The 22293-nt window shown below is 39.7% G+C and overlaps 1 protein-coding gene across 6 annotated transcripts in view; it reads left to right on the forward strand.

The window, feature by feature from the left end:
* Positions 1-19335, forward strand: part of LOC146573210 (neuronal acetylcholine receptor subunit alpha-3-like) — a 38623-nt gene extending 19288 nt beyond the window's left edge. Inside the window, exons 1-9 of one of the 6 annotated variants that reach the window (XM_085277866.1) lie at positions 5026-5237; positions 5402-5425; positions 6313-6452; positions 7484-7528; positions 9858-9967; positions 11206-11413; positions 13030-13641; positions 15129-15398; positions 16730-19334. In XM_085277866.1, coding sequence (XP_085133992.1) covers positions 5216-5237; positions 5402-5425; positions 6313-6452; positions 7484-7528; positions 9858-9967; positions 11206-11413; positions 13030-13641; positions 15129-15398; positions 16730-16855 — 1557 coding nt within the window. In that variant the 5' untranslated portion in view covers positions 5026-5215 and the 3' untranslated portion in view covers positions 16856-19334. The other 5 variants (XM_085277867.1, XM_085277869.1, XM_085277865.1 and 2 more) reach the window with 5 other exon arrangements.
* The last annotated feature ends 2958 nt before the right edge of the window (positions 19336-22293 follow it).

Consider the following 22293-nt stretch of genomic DNA (forward strand, 5'->3'; position numbering starts at 1 on the left):
GGAGTTGTTTTGGTGGGCTCCAGCCTTGGGCCTGCAGCTGGGGCCGTGGTGTCCAAATGTTGAATATTGTTGATTTCTCCTTTGTGAGCAGCTCGAATTCTAGCACTCCGAGGCTGGTCTCTCGATCTCCCGTTGAAGAGCTGCGAGCCTCCCCATGATGGTATCAAACTTCTGTTCCGTGGTGTTGTCAGTCTTTTGATTCTGAGACCTCACAACTGCAGTGATCCGTTCCGCGATGTTTTCCAACTGTCGCTCAAGGGTCTCATTTTGAGCAGGCCTCTCTCTGATGTTTCCCCTCATACGCTCAATGGTGTTGTTTTGAGCCTTCACAGCAGCTGTAAGCGTCTCCAAGGTGTTGACCATATTACGTTCGTTGTGAGAGGGCAGCTCATCCAGCAAAACAGAGATTACATCAACATCTGCCATCAAGCCCACAGAGTCAGCTAGCAGTAAGTTGGATGTGGACAGACAGTGTCCGATTCACAAAAAACCCCACCCTCTCAAGCGGTGTAGGGGCTTCCGAGCTAAGACACTGGATGAACGCAAAACGTTCCTGCGAGATAGTGGAGTTTGTTTCAGATGCTGCTCCTCAACTGAACACGTTGCTAAAGACTGCAAAACAATTATTCACTGTAAAGAGTGTAACAGTGACAAGCACGTCACAGCACTTCATCCAGGACCAGCTCCATGGGCTGTCAAAGACCCTGAGGATGAGCATGGCGGGGAGGAAGATGAAGCGGCTTCTCCTGACATAATCTCCAAATGCACAGAAGTGTGTGGAATTGCCAATAACTCCCGCTCTTGCTCTAAAATCTGTCTCATAAAAGTGCATCCTAGAGGACAACCAGAAAGATCTATAAAAGTCTATGCCGTACTTGATGACCAGAGCAATAGGTCTCTTGCTCGGTCCAAATTCTTCGACCTGTTTGGCCTCAAGGGTACCGGTTCTCCCTACACGCTGCGCACATGTGCTGGAGTCACTGAGTTATCTGGCCGAAGAGGAGTTGGATTTGTGGCTCAGCCATTGGATGGACGTCTCAGCATTCCTCTTCCCACACTTATTGAGTGTAGCCATATCCCAGATGATAGATCGGAGATACCTACTCCTGATGTAGTCAAACACCACCCACACCTAAAGTCTATCACTCATCTCATCCATGAACTTGATCCAAATGCGCAAATTCTCCTTCTGCTGGGTCGGGATGTGTTACAAGTCCATAAAGTGAGAGACCAACGCAACGGGCCCAATAATGCACCCTATGCCCAAAGACTGGACCTTGGCTGGGTCGTAGTTGGAGACGTCTGTTTGGGTGCAGCTCACAAGCCGAAAGCAGTTAATGTCTACCGGACTAACGTTCTGGAGAATGGGCGTCACTCTCATTTCAGTCCATGTCCCAACCACCTAGTTGTGAAAGAGAAGCTTACAACAAGGACAGGCATAAGACCTCTCAACTCTCAAACCCTGTCACACTTTCATCCTCTGGACAGCCTGTTTCAGAACTCTGATGATCATTTACTTGGCAACAAAATCTTCGAAAGAACAGAGAATGACAATGAAGTTGCCCCATCTATTGAGGACAAACGGTTCATTCAGTTGATGAATAATGAGATGTTCATAGATGATGCTAACAGTTGGGTAGCTCCCCTTCCCTTTCGCATGCCAAGACCACGGCTGCCTAACAACAGAGGACAAGCTCTGACTCGTTTCACCAGTCTCTGCAAAACTCTAGAAAGGAAACCTGAGATGAGGAGACATTTTCTGGCTTTCATGCAGAATATCTTTGATCGAGATCATGCTGAACCAGCTCCAGCACTCAACGATGGAGATGAATGCTGGTACCTTCCCAGTTTTGGCGTCTATCATCCACGCAAGCCTGGCCAGATCCGAGTTGTGTTTGATTCAAGCGCTCCTTATCTTGGCATCTCCTTGAACGATGTGCTGTTGACAGAGCCAGACTTAAATAACACTCTGCTGGGAGTCCTAATGCAGTTTAGGCATGAACAGGTAGCCATCACAGCAGATATTGAGCAGATGTTTCACAGCTTTGTTGTCAGGGAAGACCACAGGAACTTCCTCAGATTTCTGTGGTTTAGAGACAATGACATCACGAAAGAAGTTGTGGAATAGCGTATGAGAGTCCATGTGTTTGGCAACCGCCCCTCTCCAGCTGTGGCTACTTATGGGCTTCGGAGAGCAGCTTTACATGGAGAGGGCGAGTTTGGGGAGGAGGCAAAGGAGTTCATACACAGGAACTTCTACGTTGATGATGCACTCAAGTCACTGCCATCTGCAACAGCAGCTATCAGTCTTCTCAAGGCAGCCCAAGGCATGCTTGCCATCTCCAACTTGAGACTTCATAAAATAGCATCCAATTGCCTAACTGTCATGCAGGCTTTCCCATCAACAGATCATGCAAAAGACTTGAAAAATCTCGACCTGGACAAAGATTCACCTCCTTTGCAGCGAAGTCTTGGATTAAGCTGGGACCTTGTGAATGACACTTTTACATTCCGTGTTGCCAGGAGCGAGAAGCCATTCACCCGAAGAGGAGTTCTTGCAACTATCAATAGTTTGTTTGATCCACTTGGTCTCGTAGCTCCCGTTACTATTCAAGGAAAGCTCTTGTTGCGGCAGCTCACTCGTGACAGTAGTGACTGGGATGCTCCCCTCCCGTCTGAAAAGGCAACAGAGTGGATTACCTGGAGGGATTCACTGCAGGATTTGGAACAGTTTGCAATCTCCCGAGCCTACATTGCTACGTCCCTGTCCACTGCACAACGTACAGAGATCCATATCTTCTCGGATGCTTCCACCAAAGCCATTGCGGCTGTGGCATATCTCAAAGTGGAAGATGTGGAAGGTAAATGTCATGTAGGTTTCATAATGGGGAAAGCCAAGTTAGCCCCCGTGCCATTCCACACTATTCCCAGGTTGGAATTAGGTGCTGCTGTTCTGGCAGTGGAAATTGCTGAGCTGCTTGTGAAAGAGCTGGACATTAGTCTTGATAGTCTGAAGTTCTATACTGACAGCAAGGTGGTGCTGGGGTATATTTACAATGAAAGCAGGAGATTTTATGTGTATGTCAGCAACAGAGTGGAACGGATAAGGAAGTTCTCATGCCCTGAACAGTGGCAATATGTCCACACTGATGAAAACCCTGCAGATGTTGCCACCAGGTCAGTGCATCCAGCTCGTCTCTTAAGCACCAACTGGCTTACAGGTCCACGTTTTCTGAGACGTTCTGGGGACATAGACTCAGGTAAAGAAACATCCTATGACCTCATTGATCCAGACTCTGATACAGAGGTCAGAAGCCACATTACTACTGTTGCAAACCCCCATAGGAGTATGGGGTCGCATCGATTTGAAAGATTCTCCATGTGGCAACCCCTTGTCAGAGCTGTGGCCTCCCTAATCCACATCGTCCAATCCTTCAGGTCTGAGAAGGATAGCAATGGGCAAGACTGCAAAGGTTGGCATCACTGTTTGAAGCCACACAAAATGGATACACTGTCGCAAGCAAGGCATACCATTATTGGATGTGTACAAAAGGAGACATACCAAGTGGAAGTGTCTTGTTTGGAGAAAGGCGAAGTAATTCCCAAAAGCAGTCCTCTGAGGAAGCTCAGCCCAATTCTTGATGATAGCAAACTTTTAAGAGTTGGTGGGCGGCTCCAGCATGCTTCAATCGAGACACATGAAAAGCATCCTCTCATCATTCCTGGCCGCAGCCACATAGCTACTCTACTTGTAAACTACTACCATGAGCGGGTTCACCATCAAGGCTATCCGCACGGCTGGCATCTGGATTGTAGGGGCAAAGAAATGTATCTCCAGAAACCTGCACAAGTGTGTTACATGCAACAGACTTCGTGGTAGACCCGCAGAGCAAAAGATGGCAAATCTTCCACCTGATCGTCTTAGCACTGAACCTCCATTTACAAATGTGGGCCTGGATGTATTCGGCCCCTGGAATGTCTCCACCCGTCGCACCCGAGGTGGTGCCGCAAACTCTAAAAGGTGGGCAGTACTCTTCACGTGTTTAAGTGTTCGTGCTGTACATATCGAGCTCATAGAGTCAATGGACACAATGAGCTTCATTAATGCTCTACGGCGGTTCTTTGCTATGCGTGGTCCTGTGAAGATGATCCGCTCTGACTGTGGCACAAACTTTAAGGGGGCTTGCAGAGAACTTCAAATTCTCCTACGGGATGAAACCGATATCTCAAGGTACCTCAGTGAGGAAGGATGCACATGGCTGTTCAACCCACCTCATTCTTCCCATATGGGAGGAGTATGGGAAAGAATGATTGGGGTTTCGAGACGGATTCTTGACTCTATGCTTTCTCAGATCAGTCCCTCGCATCTCACTCATGAAGTGCTTTCGACCCTTATGGCTGAAGTAGGAGCGATAATAAATGCAAGGCCTCTTGCTCCCATCTCAAGTGATTCAGATTCACCGTTTCTTCTGACTCCAGCAATGATCTTGACACAGAAGGTCTGCACCCCTCTTGCTCCTCCAGGATCATTTGAAGCTACAGATATGTATCGTCAGCAGTGGAAACGTGTTCAGCACTTGGCGAATACATTTTGGGAGAGATGGAGGCGAGAATATCTCTCTACTCTTCAAAATCGAAGCAAGTGGCAAAATAGTCAGCCCAATGTCAAGGAAGGGGACTTGGTGTTGCTCAAAGACCCTCAGGTAAAAAGAAATCAGTGGCCAATGGCTCTTGTCACCAAGGCTTACCCAGACAGCGATGGAAAGGTCAGGAAACTCGAACTGAAGGTCACGAAAGGAGGTACCATTAAGACCTTCTTTAGACCAGTAACCGAAGTAGTGGTACTTTTGTCTATCTGATTATCTACCATGGACAGTCAATGTGCTGTTTTCTTTAGCTGATTGAACTGCTAAGAAATTGATAGTGGTATTGTGTTCAATACCAGGCGAGTGTAATGTTATGTGCACATTGAGAATTTTAGCATCTCCTAGTGGTTAGCTTGGAGACTGCGGTCAAGTGAATTTTTATGTGGTTTGGCTTGTATTCCTATTGGATGTTTAGAGTCACATGAGTGGGGTGATACAGGAAGAGTTTCCTATTGGATGTTTAGAGTCACATGAGTGGGGTAATGCAGGAAGCCATTTTAGTATTGGGATTTGCACAATGAGGCGTACCAGAAGTCTCCCTGTTTAATCCTTAAGCATCCACCTGTGTTATGCCATGGAGAAGCATTGTTTGTAAGTTTGAATTGTGTTTCATCTTTATAAGTAGTGAGTGGTGTATATTTTATCGATTTTATGCATATTTGGAGAGATTTATATATAAATGCCTAGATCTGTTCGCCATGTGAAGCAAATGCATAATTCTTTATCGAGCATATTTCTTTTTGTATTTTTTGTAGTTTCACAAGTTCTGGGAAATCACTGTAAGTTGTACGTTGATGAAGACAAACAAGTAAACAGCCCTCAACTTTACTTTCACGCCTGACTCATCATTCAACGCTTTCAGTGCTTACGGCATATGTTTAGCTATCTGTCACTTCGTGTACCAGAACCACGCACGCAGGGGACAGAATAAGGTAGCTGTTATTACAGTGGATTCTGAACTGGAACTGCTGAGTCTTGGGTCAGACAGATGAACAGTGACTGAGATAAACAATAACAGGTCTAGTAAGATTTTAGGCAGTCCAGAAAGAAGGTGTTGAGAAATGAACAGAAGCAGTGAGACTGCAAATGTTGCTCAAGAGGTTAAGGTGGAAGGTGGGTGTGAGGCAACTGTGTCCTCAATGAAATGATGACCTTATTTTCCTCTTTTGCAGATTTTCAGTTAAAGAAATGATCAAAAAGAAATGTAAAGGAAATAAAAAAAAAATCCAAATAAACTAGAAAAACAACATGTTTTGTTGTAATTATTATCACTATTATTATTATGTTTTTTTTGCAGCATGCCAGAATTGAAACTTGACATTACTGCTCTTGGCTTCCTTACTTATCATTCTTCAATTTTCATCATTTCAAACATACTGAAAAGCACCCTAAAGGTTATCTCACGGCACAGACTTGTTCAAAGCACTTTCTTTACTATGATGATCTAAGCAGAAAAGTTGTAATCTAAAGAGAGTTCTTCATAAATTTTATAAACTGAAAAGACTTATTGATGTTTGGTGCGTTGAATTTCAGAAGAGTCTGATATATATATATCATTTTTCTTTTCTATTTTATTTTAGTTCCTTCTTTGTTGCGTTCTCAGTGGGTTTTTTTAAATCCCTATCTTAGATGAATTTCTCCTGTTACATCTTTGTTTCACCCTCAGACTGCCTCTCATCAAAGGCTGAGGACCGACTTTTCAGGAAGCTGTTTAGACGATATAATCAGTTCATCAGACCAGTGGAGAATGTCTCTGACCCAGTCACTGTGGAGTTTGAGGTCTCCATCTCCCAGCTGGTTAAAGTTGTAAGCTTTATGCACACACACACACACACACACACACACACACACACACACACACACACACACACACACACACACACACACACACACACGGGTTTTTGGGTTTTTAAAGACTGTAATGTAATGCTGAAAGTGTTTTAAGCATTTTTCTACATTCTGCAACTGTCTTGTTTTATGTATTTGTCCAAATGTATCTATGCATTTGTCACTCATAGCAACTTCTCAACATTTTATGATAGTCTGTGTGAACAGTGAGTTGTCATTCCAAGAACATCTTGATCACATTTCCTACCTTTGAAACTGAAGAGCAAGAAGATAAGCCGTGGAACGAGAGAAGTGAAAGCGTAAAGTGAATGCAGACTTTATTTAGTCTGTTCAATTTCACAGATTCCAAAAATGCCTCACAGTGTTTTTATACAATGCTGCTGTGCTTTGGCAATGTTAAGTTCAAAACTGGTGATGGAGGTGGGGGTGCTGTGCAATCCCCAGTGAAAAGAGGTTTTCACCTCAGAGTGGAAATCCTGAGATTAAGAGGAAATTGCCAGCAGGGGCCTTTTTCCAGACTGGATTGTGAGGTACCTCTATCTGCTTGCTCAGCGAGGTGAGATTAATTTAAAGGTGAGCGCCTGGATGTGAATGTCAGGGTGTGGTGGCACTGCATGAATGTGTCATTATGTGTGTGTTTATGCACACATTTTCACCTGTCTGTTTGTCTTCAAGACATGGCTTTTACAAAGTTCTTTAAGTCGATTCTGTATAATGTAAAAACATTAAGACTGCAAATCAGAACTGAATAAAGACAAGGCGTAGAGGATGTAAACTATGTAACCTTTTCATTTACTAGGAACTTGCTCACTATTGATCCTGTCGGTTAATCATATATAACAGAGGACTAAGATGTGCACGTTTCTTGTAGTCCCTCCAGTAGGCTGAAGCAGCAACACAGTCTGTCTCACACATGCACAAGCAGACAGACACAAACACACCCACATCTGCTGGCTAATGAGCTCTTTTCCTACTCTGTGTCTCTGCAGGATGAGGTGAATCAAATCATGGAAACAAATTTATGGCTCAGGCATGTGAGTAACCATGTACACACACAAACACAGATAAACACATCACACACAGCATGCATTAACAATTTCACTGACCTACCTTACAGTTGAGGTCTGCAAAGAGCCGGGTAAGTGAAGCCCGACGAGGTTCATATGTTCTAACACATTGTTTACACGTACTAAGCAGTATGGGATGCTGCAGTCTGTCTTTTAGCTGTGACTTAATGTTACATTTAGTTGGAATAAACAGGAGAACACGAGTGGATAAGAAAACAAAGACAGCTCACATAAACACGGAAATGGAATCAGCCCAGTGATCAATGTTAGCATTATTGCTAGTCACGCTCTGCAGCTCAGCAGATCTATAGCTACAGACCCTGAACTCTTGACCTCACATTGCCAACCAATAACATTTTCTCTCTTTCACCTCGTTGATAACATTTTGTTTCCTCTTCCCTTTTCCCTCCACTATTAATCTGTGCTTAAAAGATTACAAATACTTCTTGTAAGCATTATTGATTTATTTTTATCTTTCTTAAATTGGTGGCTAATTGCTCTACAAAGCCAAACATTTTGTAGAATCTGATGTGATTCAGTGGTGCTGCTATCCCCGAGCTTTCCAATTAAAATATATTGAAATGCCTGTATAGTACAATCTCATATATTGTTTGTAATGGCGTGGCTGTTTTGTTTACAACAAGTCCTTGCTAATGACAAGCAGTGCCAACACCACAATCACTGACAAAGACACTGGATCACAGCAGTGGGTTTACAGTGGAAGCCACTTTAGAAATCTGCCCCTTGATGTATTTATTGCAACTGTTCTGCAGTTTGACTGCAGGGGATTCTTTATTCAATAGCCTTAACACAATATTTTTAAACATCCTAGCTGTGTACTCTTTGAAATCTAGCTCCACTGACTACTTTATGTAAGTGGGAGGAAAACTTTAATGTAATACATATACATACAGGTTCTTTGAGTACTGTAGATATGTAGACACATTCAGGTGGGCACACGGGCTTAACCTCATGGTTCAAAGTAAGCTTCTATCAAAGACTAGAGATGCCATCAGTCTATTAAAAAATCTAACTCTAAACAAATAAATAAACAGTGAAATACATGTTGAGTTAAATATGCATCAAAATGAACAAATAGCATTTCTCCTTTAAGTTTATTAAGTAGGCAATGAAACAAGTAGAGCAAATAATAAAACCTATTTCCTAATTAAGCAGTGATAACATCTTTGACTTGGTCTGCCCTGAAAAAGCCTCAGTTTTCAGGATGATACCTGCATATTAATCAGTCTTGAGTGAGTGATCAGTAATTATGATGGTTACTCATTTCCTCAACAAAAATCAATAAAGATTCAGACAACTGAGCATCTCCCAAATATCCAAAAACATAGGTTTGGCACAACATGTTGCTATTTATAACTAAGCCAATATATTACATATTTCTTTAAAACAAACATGTAATCCCATTTGCTAAATGTGTGGAAAATACATGAAAAGTATATAGAGTACACAGACATTTTGCATTCTTTGAACCATAGTTTGGGTTAATATTCTCACTATTCCTTTAATTGTGACGAGCAGAAAAAACTGTGCTTTCCCAGAACGCTGGACGTACAGTGGCATAGCCACAATATAACCATAATTACACTGGCAAGCCTATTGTTGTAAACAAACTGCTCTGTACCTGTTTACTGAGGCTAAATAGACTTATATTTTCCTTCTTCTTTCTATTTTTTATGCTGAAATTTTACGGTCACAACAAGCTGCACAACTGAGCCTATCATGAATTACATCGTTAGCCAATCACAATGCAAACTCTCAAATGAAAAAGGCAGTGTTGCATGAAGTGGTTAATTAAACAGCTTCCAGGTCATAACTGGGTATTAATCTGCCTTTCTAATGAATGAATTCATCTTGAATGACATGCAGATAGCCAAGACTAATGGATATACAGCTCATAAAATGCTACCTACGGATATGTTGAATGCACTCTTCCTTTATTTCTGTCAGGGAGCTATTTATTCATACGCCCCGTCTCTATGCGCTGCTCTTTATGCAGGCTATTGTTGATATCACATAGTGTTATTTTGTCACTCACGAGCTAATGTAGAAGCAAATGAAAGCCTTCAGATTTGTTTTCTCTATAATACCCTTATTTAGCACTACTGTAAAAGATCAAAGAAAGTTCTGCCTGCAGTATAAATATGTTTTTCAAAATATTCCCAAGAAGGGGGATGTCTCCAGTGACTAATACTGTCTGCAGCACACAATGCAAAATATAAAGCAGATGGTTGAATCCCGAGTCTGGTAAAACTGTTTTTCCCTTCCCTTCCGTCAGATTTGGAATGACTACAAGCTCCGATGGAAGCCTGCAGAGTTTGACGGGATTGAGTTCATTAGAGTCCCATCGAACAAGATTTGGAGACCCGACATTGTGCTCTACAACAAGTGAGGCTGTCAACATCATAACACTCATAAATTATATAGCTTAGCTGGGATCTCTGTTATGGCAACAGTATGCGATGCAATCAGTGATTATAACATAACAATTAAAGCCATAATAATGGCCAAAATAAAAATAACTATTTAAAAGAATTCTTTATAAAATGCAAAGGTGAATAATTATATTGATTTATTATTATTGTGATTTATATTTTCCTGCTTGTAAGTGTCCGTTTCTTTACACCCAGACCAGAATATGTTGGAAATTTTAAACTTGTACTAGTAAATGTTTTATTACCAATAGATCTTACATAGAGGTAAAACCACTCAGACTTTTCAGTATAATATTAGAAGTGTTTTATATTCCTCTTCTTCATTGTTTTGGCCTGCAATTTTAATGTGGGTTTGCAGGTTTCGTCCTAGGTTTATCAGCCCTGTTTCCAGCAGCAGGCAGATGTTTTTGTTAAAATAACTCCTAAACTCAGTGTACTGACCAACGCCAAACAACAAACAGATCATTTAGCTGCTCTAATGGTGGTAGAAGAGCAGCTAACTGTGAAAGGTGAAGAAGTGAAATAAAAATAAACTGTTGATATGTATTTATCACAAGTCAGCAGAAGAGATGTTCCAAATGAATGCTAATGTCGCTTTTGCGCAACACCTAACATTTTCCCCTTGCTCATGAATCTTGCGGGTAATTTTAAAAAAAGCACTGACAAAGAACCCTCTATGTCATTTCAGCATGAGAATAGCCTTATTACAATATTGCATTAATGGCCATATTCTCTGAAGCACAAATGTCTTTTATACCTTCAGAGTTTCCAACAGAAAATTCCGTGAAATATGCTAATGGGACTCCCTATTGTTCAGGGTCAGTTTGTGCTGCATTGTATTCTCTCAGTTTTAGCTCAGTTAATTGTAGACTCATTACTTCTTTCTACTTACAACAAAGGTTCATATTGTTAATCAAAGGTCGTTTTGTGTTTCACAATAATACATAATGCAGCTTTATTGTTCTCTACTATTTAATCCTAATAATCCTTTGTTCCATAACTGCTGGTTTTATCTTCTCCCCTTTCTTCTGTGCCTTTGTTTTCTCCTTGCGTATTCTCTCATTGTTTGACATCTCTACCTTCCACCTAACCTCTGTGTCCTATTCACACCACACGTCTACGTTCTCATGCACTGTTTGCCATGGAAATGCATTGTACGCCTTGTTATACATTCACGTTTGTCTTACACAGTGCTGTAGGAGATTTTCTGGTGGAGGATAAGACCAAGGCCTTGCTGAAGTTTGATGGAACTATCACATGGGTTCCTCCAGCAATTTTTAAATCATCTTGCCCAATGGACATCACCTACTTCCCCTTTGACTATCAGAACTGCTCTATGAAGTTTGGGTCCTGGACTTATGACAAAGCCAAGATTGACCTGGTACTTATTGGGTCCAAGGTCAGTCTTTGTAACTGCATTTAAGCCTCGTATAACAATAAACTATCTATTTCATTTTTATCTCTTTCTGCCTAGTACAGACTTCATTCCAGTTAGATACAACAGGCATTTCAAACCCATTAGTTTTTTTTTTAATTCACTGTTTATTTTATTAAAGGGCACCTCCATCAATTTTACACAAAAGGTCACTTTGCAAGTAATGAAGAGCTCTATTGGGTCTGTAAAACAAGCTGTATAATGTCTTCTGCAGCCAGTGGCACAGTCAGAGAACCATAACTTCAATGGGGTTCGACAAAAAAGTGATATGTGGCAAATTGCTGTAGGCCAAAGTAGTAATTTCTCAGGCATGACGGCCATATAGAAGTATAGCCTGGAGTCTCAAATAATAATCATTTAAATGAAATCCTTAGTTGAGGAAAATATCTGGGATGGTTGCTATAATGTGTTCTTTTTAAAAAAAATGTGGATGAAGCTGATAAAATAACTACAGTTTTAATGGTGGTCAAGAATGGGTTGCTGTTATATGCAAGCCCATTTCCGCCACAAAAAAAGTAACCATAACTCGAGTTATTAACTCAAAATTTCGAGATTTTTTCTTGAAATGTCGACTTATTAACTCGAAATTTTGAGAAAAGTAACTTGAAATTTCGAGTTAGCTCTGCCAATCAGTAATCTATGTGGAATGTGCACTCAAAACCAGATCACAACAAATTGCCGCTTTCGAGAGTACGTTCGCTGATAGTAACACCATGTAATTCAGCTAATAACACAAGGATTTCATAATTTGTGAAGCCACACTAAAAATAATCAGCAATTTGTGCATTCATGACTGGCTGTAATACTGGTAGCTTAGCTGTAGCACTTGTAGCTGAGGGCTTCAGCTTCCGGGTAACAACGAAATGACGTCATTTATGTAGATTACTAATTGGCAGCGCTAACTCGAAATTTTGAGTTATTAACTCAAAAGTTTGAGAAAATTAAGTTGAAATTTCGAGTTATAGATACTTTTGTTTTTAAATTTTAGTGGCGTAAACTATTAAAATATGTCTACGTGGGAACAATTTCCTTAGAAAAAGAGTTCTGCAAAAAAAAAAATTCTGCTCACTGGTAAAAAGACAGAGTTTTAAAGACCTGAGCATCTAGGAAACAGTGTGAGTTCCATTATTAGGAATATAAAATCAAGCATGCAGAAGACCACATAGGGAACTAAAAGTTGGTGCTGCTTAAACACTTATTTTAATTAACTTCCTGAAAATGCAACAGTCATTGGTAACTGGATATAGCAAGTTTGTTTAATTTATTCATCTGCTATTCAAACAGATACAGAAAACAGGTGAATTTTAAGATTAGCATTTAGAATGTAACTGTTTCATGCATTAACCACTTTGCTTGGACCTAGGGGAGGTCCAGTGGATAATCAGTGGCTCCATGACATTTTTTAAATTCAAAATTGGTTTGCAACTTCTTGCAAATCCCCATTCATCATATTTACCTGAAGAAAATAATGCGGGTTATACTAACAGAAAAGGGAGCCTTTTTAATATAGCTTGTTGATTCTAAATATGATTTTTTTTCTTCAGATTTTGTGATTTTTAAGATCTTTATCCATGTATTAGGTGAACCTGAAAGACTTCTGGGAAAGTGGCGAGTGGGAAATCATTGATGCTCCAGGCTACAAACATGACATCAAGTACAACTGCTGTGAGGAGATCTATCCAGACATCACCTACTCCTTCTACATCCGGCGTCTGCCACTCTTCTATACCATCAACCTCATCATCCCCTGCCTCCTCATCTCTTTCCTCACAGTGCTGGTTTTCTATCTCCCATCTGACTGTGGAGAGAAGGTCACGCTCTGTATCTCCGTCCTGCTCTCCCTCACTGTGTTCCTACTTGTTATCACAGAGACCATCCCCTCCACATCGCTGGTCATCCCGCTCATTGGAGAGTACCTCCTCTTCACAATGATCTTCGTCACACTCAGCATTGTCATCACTGTTTTTGTGCTGAATGTACATTATCGCACACCAATGACCCACACTATGCCGGGCTGGGTGCGCTCGGTGTTTCTCAAAGTGCTACCGAGGATTATGCTAATGCGGAGACCGATTGATGAGAACAGCAAAGTTGGGGGGCTGGACAGCAGTGGGGAGGCAGGAGGAGGTGGAGGGGGAGGAGGAGGCGGAGGAGGAAAAGGAGGGAGAAAACGGAAGAATAGCTTAATGCAGGTAAGTGGTTTTGCTCACAAAACATCTGGTTGTTGAATGTATTGGAAGTATTTTCCCTTGGTGTTGGGGTCATTACTCAATACAGTCATGTATTACACAGAACACGTTTCTTAAAAGTTGTGCAGTATGTTACTTAATTACTCTCAGGAGAAAGATATTTGTTATGGTACTCGTTACGTTACTTTCATGTTACTGATGAATGATCTGAAATACACCATCTCATAATTACAAATTAACAATATAAACCTACAGGCTACAGCCCCGCACACCAACACAAATCCCTGTCCTAATGAGGACACACGTGATCTTTTAGGTATGAACACAAAGCTGACAACACAAAGCAAAGATGAAAACCAGCACAAAGAGACTTTGAAGTGATCATCACAGTGATTCTACTGTAGAAACACGAACAGGTAGAAACCAGAGGCTGCAGCCTGACTGCTCATGTTAGCATGCTGTTTGTGCAGATGCTTGCAAAGACCCAAAGTTGTGTTAGCAGCATAATGCGGTTGTTTCTGTTCTGGATGAAGTTTCCACTTTATTGTTGAACTCTTGTCCTTTTGTGCAATGAAAATAATAAAAATTTAAATGTAATGTCCATATTTTTGTTCTCCGGCACATGAACTGAAATCAGCTGATTTCAGGGCCAGTGCAAGTGGAATCGATAAGCTGGATCAATAGGCAAACAGACCAACAATTCCAATAAACTAAACTACTGGGAAGTGGTTCTTCACAAGAACAGTGTCTTGATTCCCATCCCTAATCCTAGCCGACAAAAATAGTTTAATGATAAACTTTTTTGATTCGGTTTATCACAAGTGATGTAGGTCAGTGTCAGTGACAGCTGTCGTTCCGTTATTTGCACTCAGGTTATGACTCTGTAGCAGGTCCAATAATGCTTAGTTAGCTCTGCTGCAAAGTTCACGGTCTCCGTGACAAACAAAGCCTTACACTCTTACAAAACAGTTCTGTCACCGATCATGGAAAGAGAGCTTAGTTCAGGGGTCTCAAACCCTGCGGGCCACTTGCGTCCCACGTCACCCCTACTTGTGGCCCATTTATTGAGTAAGGTGTACACTTATGTCTGCATTTTTATTTTGTTAAATACGAACAAAAATATAGCAGACGTGTCTGCCCGGAAAGAGAGTACCAATTTGTTTATTTGGTAGTTAAATGAACTAAATAGCTTCAGTTAGTTAAGATTGAGAATGTGCAGTTTTGTCTTGTTATACAATATTTGAAATAAAAAAAGAAACAAAACACTACATTTTTGGAAATATTTGTGGGTGTTTTCTTGTTTTTTTGGTTAGTTTTTTTGTACTACTTGAACACTAAGCTTCAGTGAAAAGGAACAAGTCCTTCCTTAATATCAGTTGATGCTTGACTGCTTAGCTCACTTAAATATCTACATATGAAACAAGCCAATGTCTATTTGGAAATAAAGGAGGGCGTATAAGTTAATCTTAATTGATTATGATTCCCAACAGTTTGGAGGAGGATCACTTAACTGTCTGGAGTTTGGTGAAAGCAAGCTCTCAACTATGGAGGGCTGCACTGGAAAGAAATGCCCCTGCCCTTGCCAGCATGGGAAGGAAACCCCAGAAACCCCAGACCCTGGGAAGATGACACGTCAGCTGAGTCACCAAAGCATCAACACAGTCGTGGCCTTTTCTGTGGTGTCACCTGAGATTAAACAGGCCATCGAGAGCGTCAAGTACATTGCTGAAAACATGAGGAGCCGCAACAAGGCCAAAGAGGTGAGGCATTCTCATCATTTGTCCGTGGACAGTAAGAGTTAAACAAATCAAATAGATGTTCCTATAGCAAAACACACTCACAACAACTCACTCAGGTTTCCATTTAAGACTTATATTAACAAAATAAAAAAATGTATTTAAAAAGAAAAACATAGCATGTGCATTTCCTTTGCCCTCTTTGGGTTTCAAAGTAGTTGATAGGACAGTGGGGAAAGGGGTAACTGCTGTCATCTAAAACATCCAAGTAGAATTTTACTAAAATAAAGGTCAGCAAGGTTGCAAAATTCATATACATCAAATTTAGTTTAGCTTATCTATCCTCTTTCTGTGCACTGAGATTATAAAAGAAGTCCCAGTGTGATGAAATCTAAATCCATCATTACCATTTCTCATTGCATTTCTGATTCTTTTGTTTGTGAAAGAAGGTCTGTGCCTTGGCTCTAGCTCCAGTAAACTAAAACGGAAACATTGCTCCATCAAATAAGATTTTAACTTGCAGCTGTTTTTTGTTGGTTATTCTCACAGTATGATGTTGAATTTAACTCCAGTTTATATGCACATTGTGTTTCCATTTGACTAAAACACAGTTTGACTTTGGCTTTTCTATTTTAGTAAGCAAATACTAGGCATACATTTGTCACACAGAAGATACATTGTTCCAGTAATTCTGTACTTTATATAAATGTACAGACGTTCATGGAAAGCAAATACATAGTAAGCATCCATAATGTATTTATGCAAAACCACTCCATACTGACAAAAAAATATGCTGGCAGGGAGAGCTGTTGTATTGTTGCAGAGTGTAACCTGCTCTATAAGTTTACAACAATGTAAGTTAGAAGCAAATCATTTTAGATTTGCACTGAACAATCTCCCTCCTCTCTCTGTCAGTTATAAATAAAGTGGGTGAAATCTCCCACAAGGCAAAAAGGAGCCTTTGATATGCAAAACTCATGCCTCAATCAGCTTTGTCAAAACGCCTGTTGCTTATTTATTTATTTTTGACGTTGTGGTTTGAATGTGATTATCATAGTAATTTCTCCCTGTGTAAATTATGTATCAGTTTTCTGTTGACTTACGAGAAATTTTCAGCTGTTCTCTCTTCTATTATTTCCGTCTTCCTTTTCCCCCCACACTTTCTCTGTGTTACACTTCACCTCATTGACTCCTGTAACCTCAAACACACTGAGATATTGAATCACGTGCGTCTCTCTCACCATGCATGCCTTTTCACCTGCTTTTAAATGATCTCTGTTCATGTTTATCTCTCATTTCTAACCACTGACACTGTCTTTTTACACCTCTTATTTTGTCCCCTCCCTTACTTACAGGTGGAGGATGACTGGAAGTACGTCGCCATGGTGATTGATAGAATCTTCCTTTGGGTATTTGTGACCGTGTGCGTCCTGGGAACTATGGGCCTGTTCATCCAGCCTCTTTTTGGCTTTTTCTCATAACTGCTAGCCCGTCAGGGTCCTCAGTCACCCTGTGCATAGACCAATCTCAAACAAGTAACTAATGGACTCTCAGTTCTCTTCCGACAAATCAAAAGACAGTTTAAGTCCTAAGCACTATCTGGTATGCTGGTTTTGCTGGTTTTTTGTGTTTTTTCCCTTTGCAGCAAATAGAAATAAAGAAACAGTGGAGTCTAAAATGTTCTCGACACATAAGCTCATCTTTCATGGTAAAACAGATTTTTCTATAACTCCTTTTTTACCTCTTGACCATGTTTATTCATTTGTACTTTTAAAGTATCTTTAATACAAATATTGGACACATAATGATTTCCTGTGTAGTTAAATTTGTTAACAGCCTCAGAGACCGAGCTTTGTGGGTAAAATTCTAGCATTTGCACCCTCCTAAAAAGCAAAACCAGTCTACCTTATTACTCAGATCCATTTAGCTCTCAAAACATACATGCTAACATCTATATCGCTAAAATTGGCTCATTGGAACTGGGCTTTTCTAACCAGTGAGTGATCTTACAATCGTGACGTCCAACTTTTATAGTCCATAGGGGCAACGAAGTTCACACAGCTTAATTTTGACCTATCTTTTCCTTTTGGGAAATTTTGTATACTGCTTTCATAAAATTTCTGCCTCTGGCAAAAAATAAATGTGATAAAGAAGTCATCCTTATTTTGCCAAAATATGTAATTGATTGTTTTTTGTATTGTAATAGATTTCTGTAACAGTCTGGCTCAGCTCAAAACTCGGCACACTGAATATTCCTTTAGGACTGGAACTCGGACATTCAACAGATGCTTGGAACTTTGTACTTCCAGCAGAGATGATACAAAAACTGAACTTAACCCTGCAAGATTCCTCCTCTCAGCTGACTGATAACTGTCATACCCGTTACCCAGTCTGATTCATCAAGAATTCCACTGTCAGAGTCATCATGCTTGCTGCTTTTTTGTGCCATTTCCAATTACAGTTGAGACTACTGGCATGCTTGGCAGTGCTTTTACAGATAAGGGCAGGCTGTTCTTCTATTTGTAATTAGAAACCATACGTTTATAAATGTTCCACGAGGTAATTGGTTGGCCTGGTAAATATTGGATTAAATGGTATTTGATTAGTTGCTCCTGAAATAGCATTACATCTATTAATTCATGAGAGGATTCTATCATCCAATTCCATGGCGACTAATTTAATCTTCTTTTTTCTTGTCACTTTTGATTATTATGAAACACAAACGTGATGAAAGAAACATGTATCACAGAAGTTTTGATGGCTTTGACCTATGGCTAATGATATATTAATCTGAATTTTGGTTTTGCACATTGTGAGATGAATGGTATATTATTCATAAAAATCAAGATTTAATTGCTCTGGCTTTACTGCACAGCTCCATTTTTATCTCTCTCTCTCTATATATATATATATTTATATATGAATTGTACAGCAATATAAGCTTAATTTAATTTAATATGTTGAATTTAATTTATCCTTCTTTTTCACATCATATTATATTATATTTTAATGTACCTGAAACAGACAGCCTTTGCTGAAAGAAGCAAATATTGTTTTTGCAAAGGAGCTTTGCCATTCTTTGTCAGACTGTCTGAATTTCAAAATAAAACGAGTATTTCTTCAAATAAAAGGGGTTGCATTTAACAGAAAAGGTTTGCGATGATGCTAAAAAAAAAATCTATGACTTAATTAAACCATTTTTAAAATATACACTGACTTACACTGTTGCATATGTGTGTCATTACTCTAACAAAAAGCCACCAGAGGTATAATCAAGCCCGTTGTTATGTCGTATGGAAGAGCATGTTGTTTTGTGCTATTCAGACATAATTTTAGTGTTAGGGTAAAATGCATAATTACACATGACATTGCCATATAATCATGATTATCAGAGGGTCAATCTCCCAGCTGCACATAGCAGTCATTGTTTGAATATTGCAATGAGTCAGTAATTCTATACTTAATGTTCCTTACAGAACACATTCATTTGCAGACATTTTCACAGCTGTGTTTTTTCTTCTACAACATAAAGTGAAACACCTCTTTGGGACTGTTAGCAAGAAGTGATATCCTGCCTTTTGCTCTCAGCTGGGAAGAACTGGAGAGTACTACTTAGTGCATACATTTCACGTAGTTATGACCTTTAAATAAATACATTGCAAAATAATTGTGATAATAAGTGTCATATTCTAAATTATGAAAAACCTGCTTCATATGTCAAACACATTTGGATGGTTCACCTCAGAAAATTCTGCAGTCTACACTAACCATTGCATGTTGTTTGTAATTGTCTTTTAACTTAAAACTAAAAGATAAAACGTATATTTTTTTTAAAAAAATGCTTTATTGTTTAGTGATGATTATTCAATCATGATATGAGTATTTTTGTATTGTCTTTATGTTTATTGGGGTTTTTTGTAAATTAAATTATAATTAGAAAGGATTCTACAAACCCTTTCATGCTCTTTCTCCACCTCACCTATTGGACCTTCTCCTTCCCTGCTCCTCATTCCTCAACATTCCTCAACTAAAGGCTTAGTCTCCATCCCCCACATCAGACCAAAGTCTTTCAAGGACAGACCCTTCAGCACTGTTCCCCCCACTCTGTACAACATGCTTCCCTCTGAGATCCACTCTGCCCTGTCTCTGGGCATTTTTCAAAAACAGATACACTGTCATGTATTCACTGAAGCCTTTGGCCTTTGACTGTGGGTTTTTTTTTTTTTGTTTGTCTTTTTGTGTGTGTGTGTGTGTGTGTGTGTGTGTGTTTGTAAAGTGACCTTGGGTTCCTTGAAAAGCACTATATAAATCTGAGTTATTATTATTAATATTATTGTTATTGACAGTGCCATCATCCTTCAGGCTTTGGATTATCTCCTGGTCTTCTTTCTCCCTTTCAGTGTGACAATCTTTCTCTGTTTGTTCCTACTGGGTATCTTTCTCCTTTTCAAACTAATTATTCAGCTCTAGTCTGCAGCTAGCTCTTTTTGTAGACCACTGGTCATTTGCACTACCTATAGAGATCTAGGTGAACTCACCATGACAGGCAATATATTTTTCTGTATCCTGCATTTTAATCTTTGAAACCTCAATCTGGGTGCGCAGAGCCTCATTTACTGCCTGACTCTACTTTAGCTGCTTGGCCCACTTGTGAGAATGTAAAGAATGTGAATCTAATAGTACTATTATTGTTTTGACATGTGTCACCTTGTGAAATGCTTGGACTGGCATTCTGCCTGGAATATTTAAGGAAGTTGTGGTAAACATGAAAATATTTGAAAGTTCTCCTGCTTATTTCAGTTATTTTCTAATATTTTCACCTAAGTATAATATAAGCGCAAACAGCCACAGTCCACTAAGAGGCAGGACCCAAGATTAAATAATGTATGTTATCAAACCCCAAGTTTCTTACTAGTCAAGTGTTTGTTATATTTGTGGAATATCTATGGTATGACTGCCCATCCTTCTAATATTACTAGAGCCTTTGTAGCTGAATGGGAGAAAACCTCAAAAGAATCGATGCTGTTAACAATGCTGATTAATGAACATGATTTTGCATTGACATGTTCAACAATCACAATAAGATATAATATTTTCCATGCACCACATTTTGTTTGTGACATATTTTAAGTCTTTTAACTAGAAAGCAGGCACAACAAGCTCTACCCTAAACTGTACTTCACCAATTTCACTGATTTTCTGCATTGCTGTACAGGAATGTGTAAAGCACAACATTTCTATATAAGCATAATGCATGAGGGAACTTGCAGCACACTCACACTAACATGCAGCCTTACAAGAGATTTTGACTTACTCGAGTCTCTTCTGGTGCCATCAGAGCATGAAACACATGACCGTAGTTCAGAGGTTGCAGAAGCCTCAGTGAGGCCAGCAGCTAGGGACAGAGCTCTGGGCATGCAAAGGCTTGTCTGGAACATACTGTACATAGTGAGTGGCACAAAAAGATTGAACAAATGTTTATAGAGATTAACTAAGTGCTACAGAAAAATTAAAGATTATTTGGCCGGTATATTGTTTGCATATCTATGTTAAAGACATCATCCTTAGTGTTTAGATTTGCCTACAGTCAGTCAGATGCTCGTATTATGTTGTGCAAGGCTGTTATTGTTAAAGGATCGTGACCAAGTTGGATCTAGAGTTGATCTTTTTGTACACTGTCCAGCAAAACTATGTAACAAAATACAAACTTCAACTTATTCGTCACTAAGTACTTGTTCAATAACTTTTCTGACAGAAAAAAAGATTTAAAAAAAAACTATGTATTGTTGATAATAATCTAAATCAATCAAGAAATCAAGCAGACATTTTAATTAAACAAGCAAAATATACAAACACATGCATCCAAACAATCAAATGACTCATAGAACCACAAAGGCGATAAATGGCCAAAGGAGATAGGACAACAGCCTGAACTGCTCCCTGCGGTTGTATTCACGCAAAGTTCACTGAATTTTTTTAAATAAATGAGACAAAATGAGAGACAGAGGCAGGGCAGCTGGTGATGATGGAAACGTGGTGATATAAAGTTTTACTGCTATTGATTAACGTGATCATATTTATTTCTTCTTTTTGCATGTAAAAGAAAACATAATGCTATGTAAGGATTATAATGCGTCTTCATTTCCAAAAGTGGATGATTGGTTCAGAGAAAAATCATAGGTAAGCTTGATCTGCATTGTACTCCACACATGAGATCCATCGTTTTCCACTGTAAAAACAGATGTGCAGTAGGGCTGATATTTCAATGACTTCACATATTGAAGTAATTTCCTCACCATCCCCTTCCGTGGGCAGTGCTGCACCACTTCCACTTCTGACAACTTGCAGTTACACATTTGTATGAAGCTCACTCTATAGTATGTCAAAAAAAGGCCCCTTCCGCTTGACTTTCATTTGGGGGAAGAGTAAACGGTCACATGGAGCCAAATCTGGCCTGCAGGGTAGGTGGTTAAAAATTCTGGTTTTTAATGAACTGTGACACATCGTGGCCATGGTGAGATCACAAATCTGCACACGTAACTGCACATTTTCAGAAAGAAAATAAAGAGACTGCACTTTAAGGAATGCAGCAGTGTGCCAGTTTTAAAAATCTAACCCAATCTGACAACTTCTCAGCCTATAGGCTAGGCACATGACTTGCCACTGGTTCAAAATGTATATCTTTTAAGAAGACAGTGTTGATGAAGGTGGTGGGCAAATTTAATTTTGGTATCTTTTTATGGTTTTTATAGTCACAGTCAATTTACTTCCTTTGGAAATCTTACATATCTGTAAACACTTCTACTGAGCAGCTATTTCATCTAAATTATGTGACTTTATTTTATCACATAATTATGCCGCAGGTAACACTTCAAGCCTGTGCTTGTGTGGTTTCTCTGGATGTTAGTAACATTAAATA

Source organism: Mchenga conophoros, linkage group LG6 (genome assembly GCF_057382185.1).
Source record: "Mchenga conophoros isolate Kocher_MC1m ecotype Shallow Benthic linkage group LG6, M_conophoros_male_GT1.1, whole genome shotgun sequence".
Lineage (NCBI taxonomy): Eukaryota > Metazoa > Chordata > Actinopteri > Cichliformes > Cichlidae > Mchenga > Mchenga conophoros.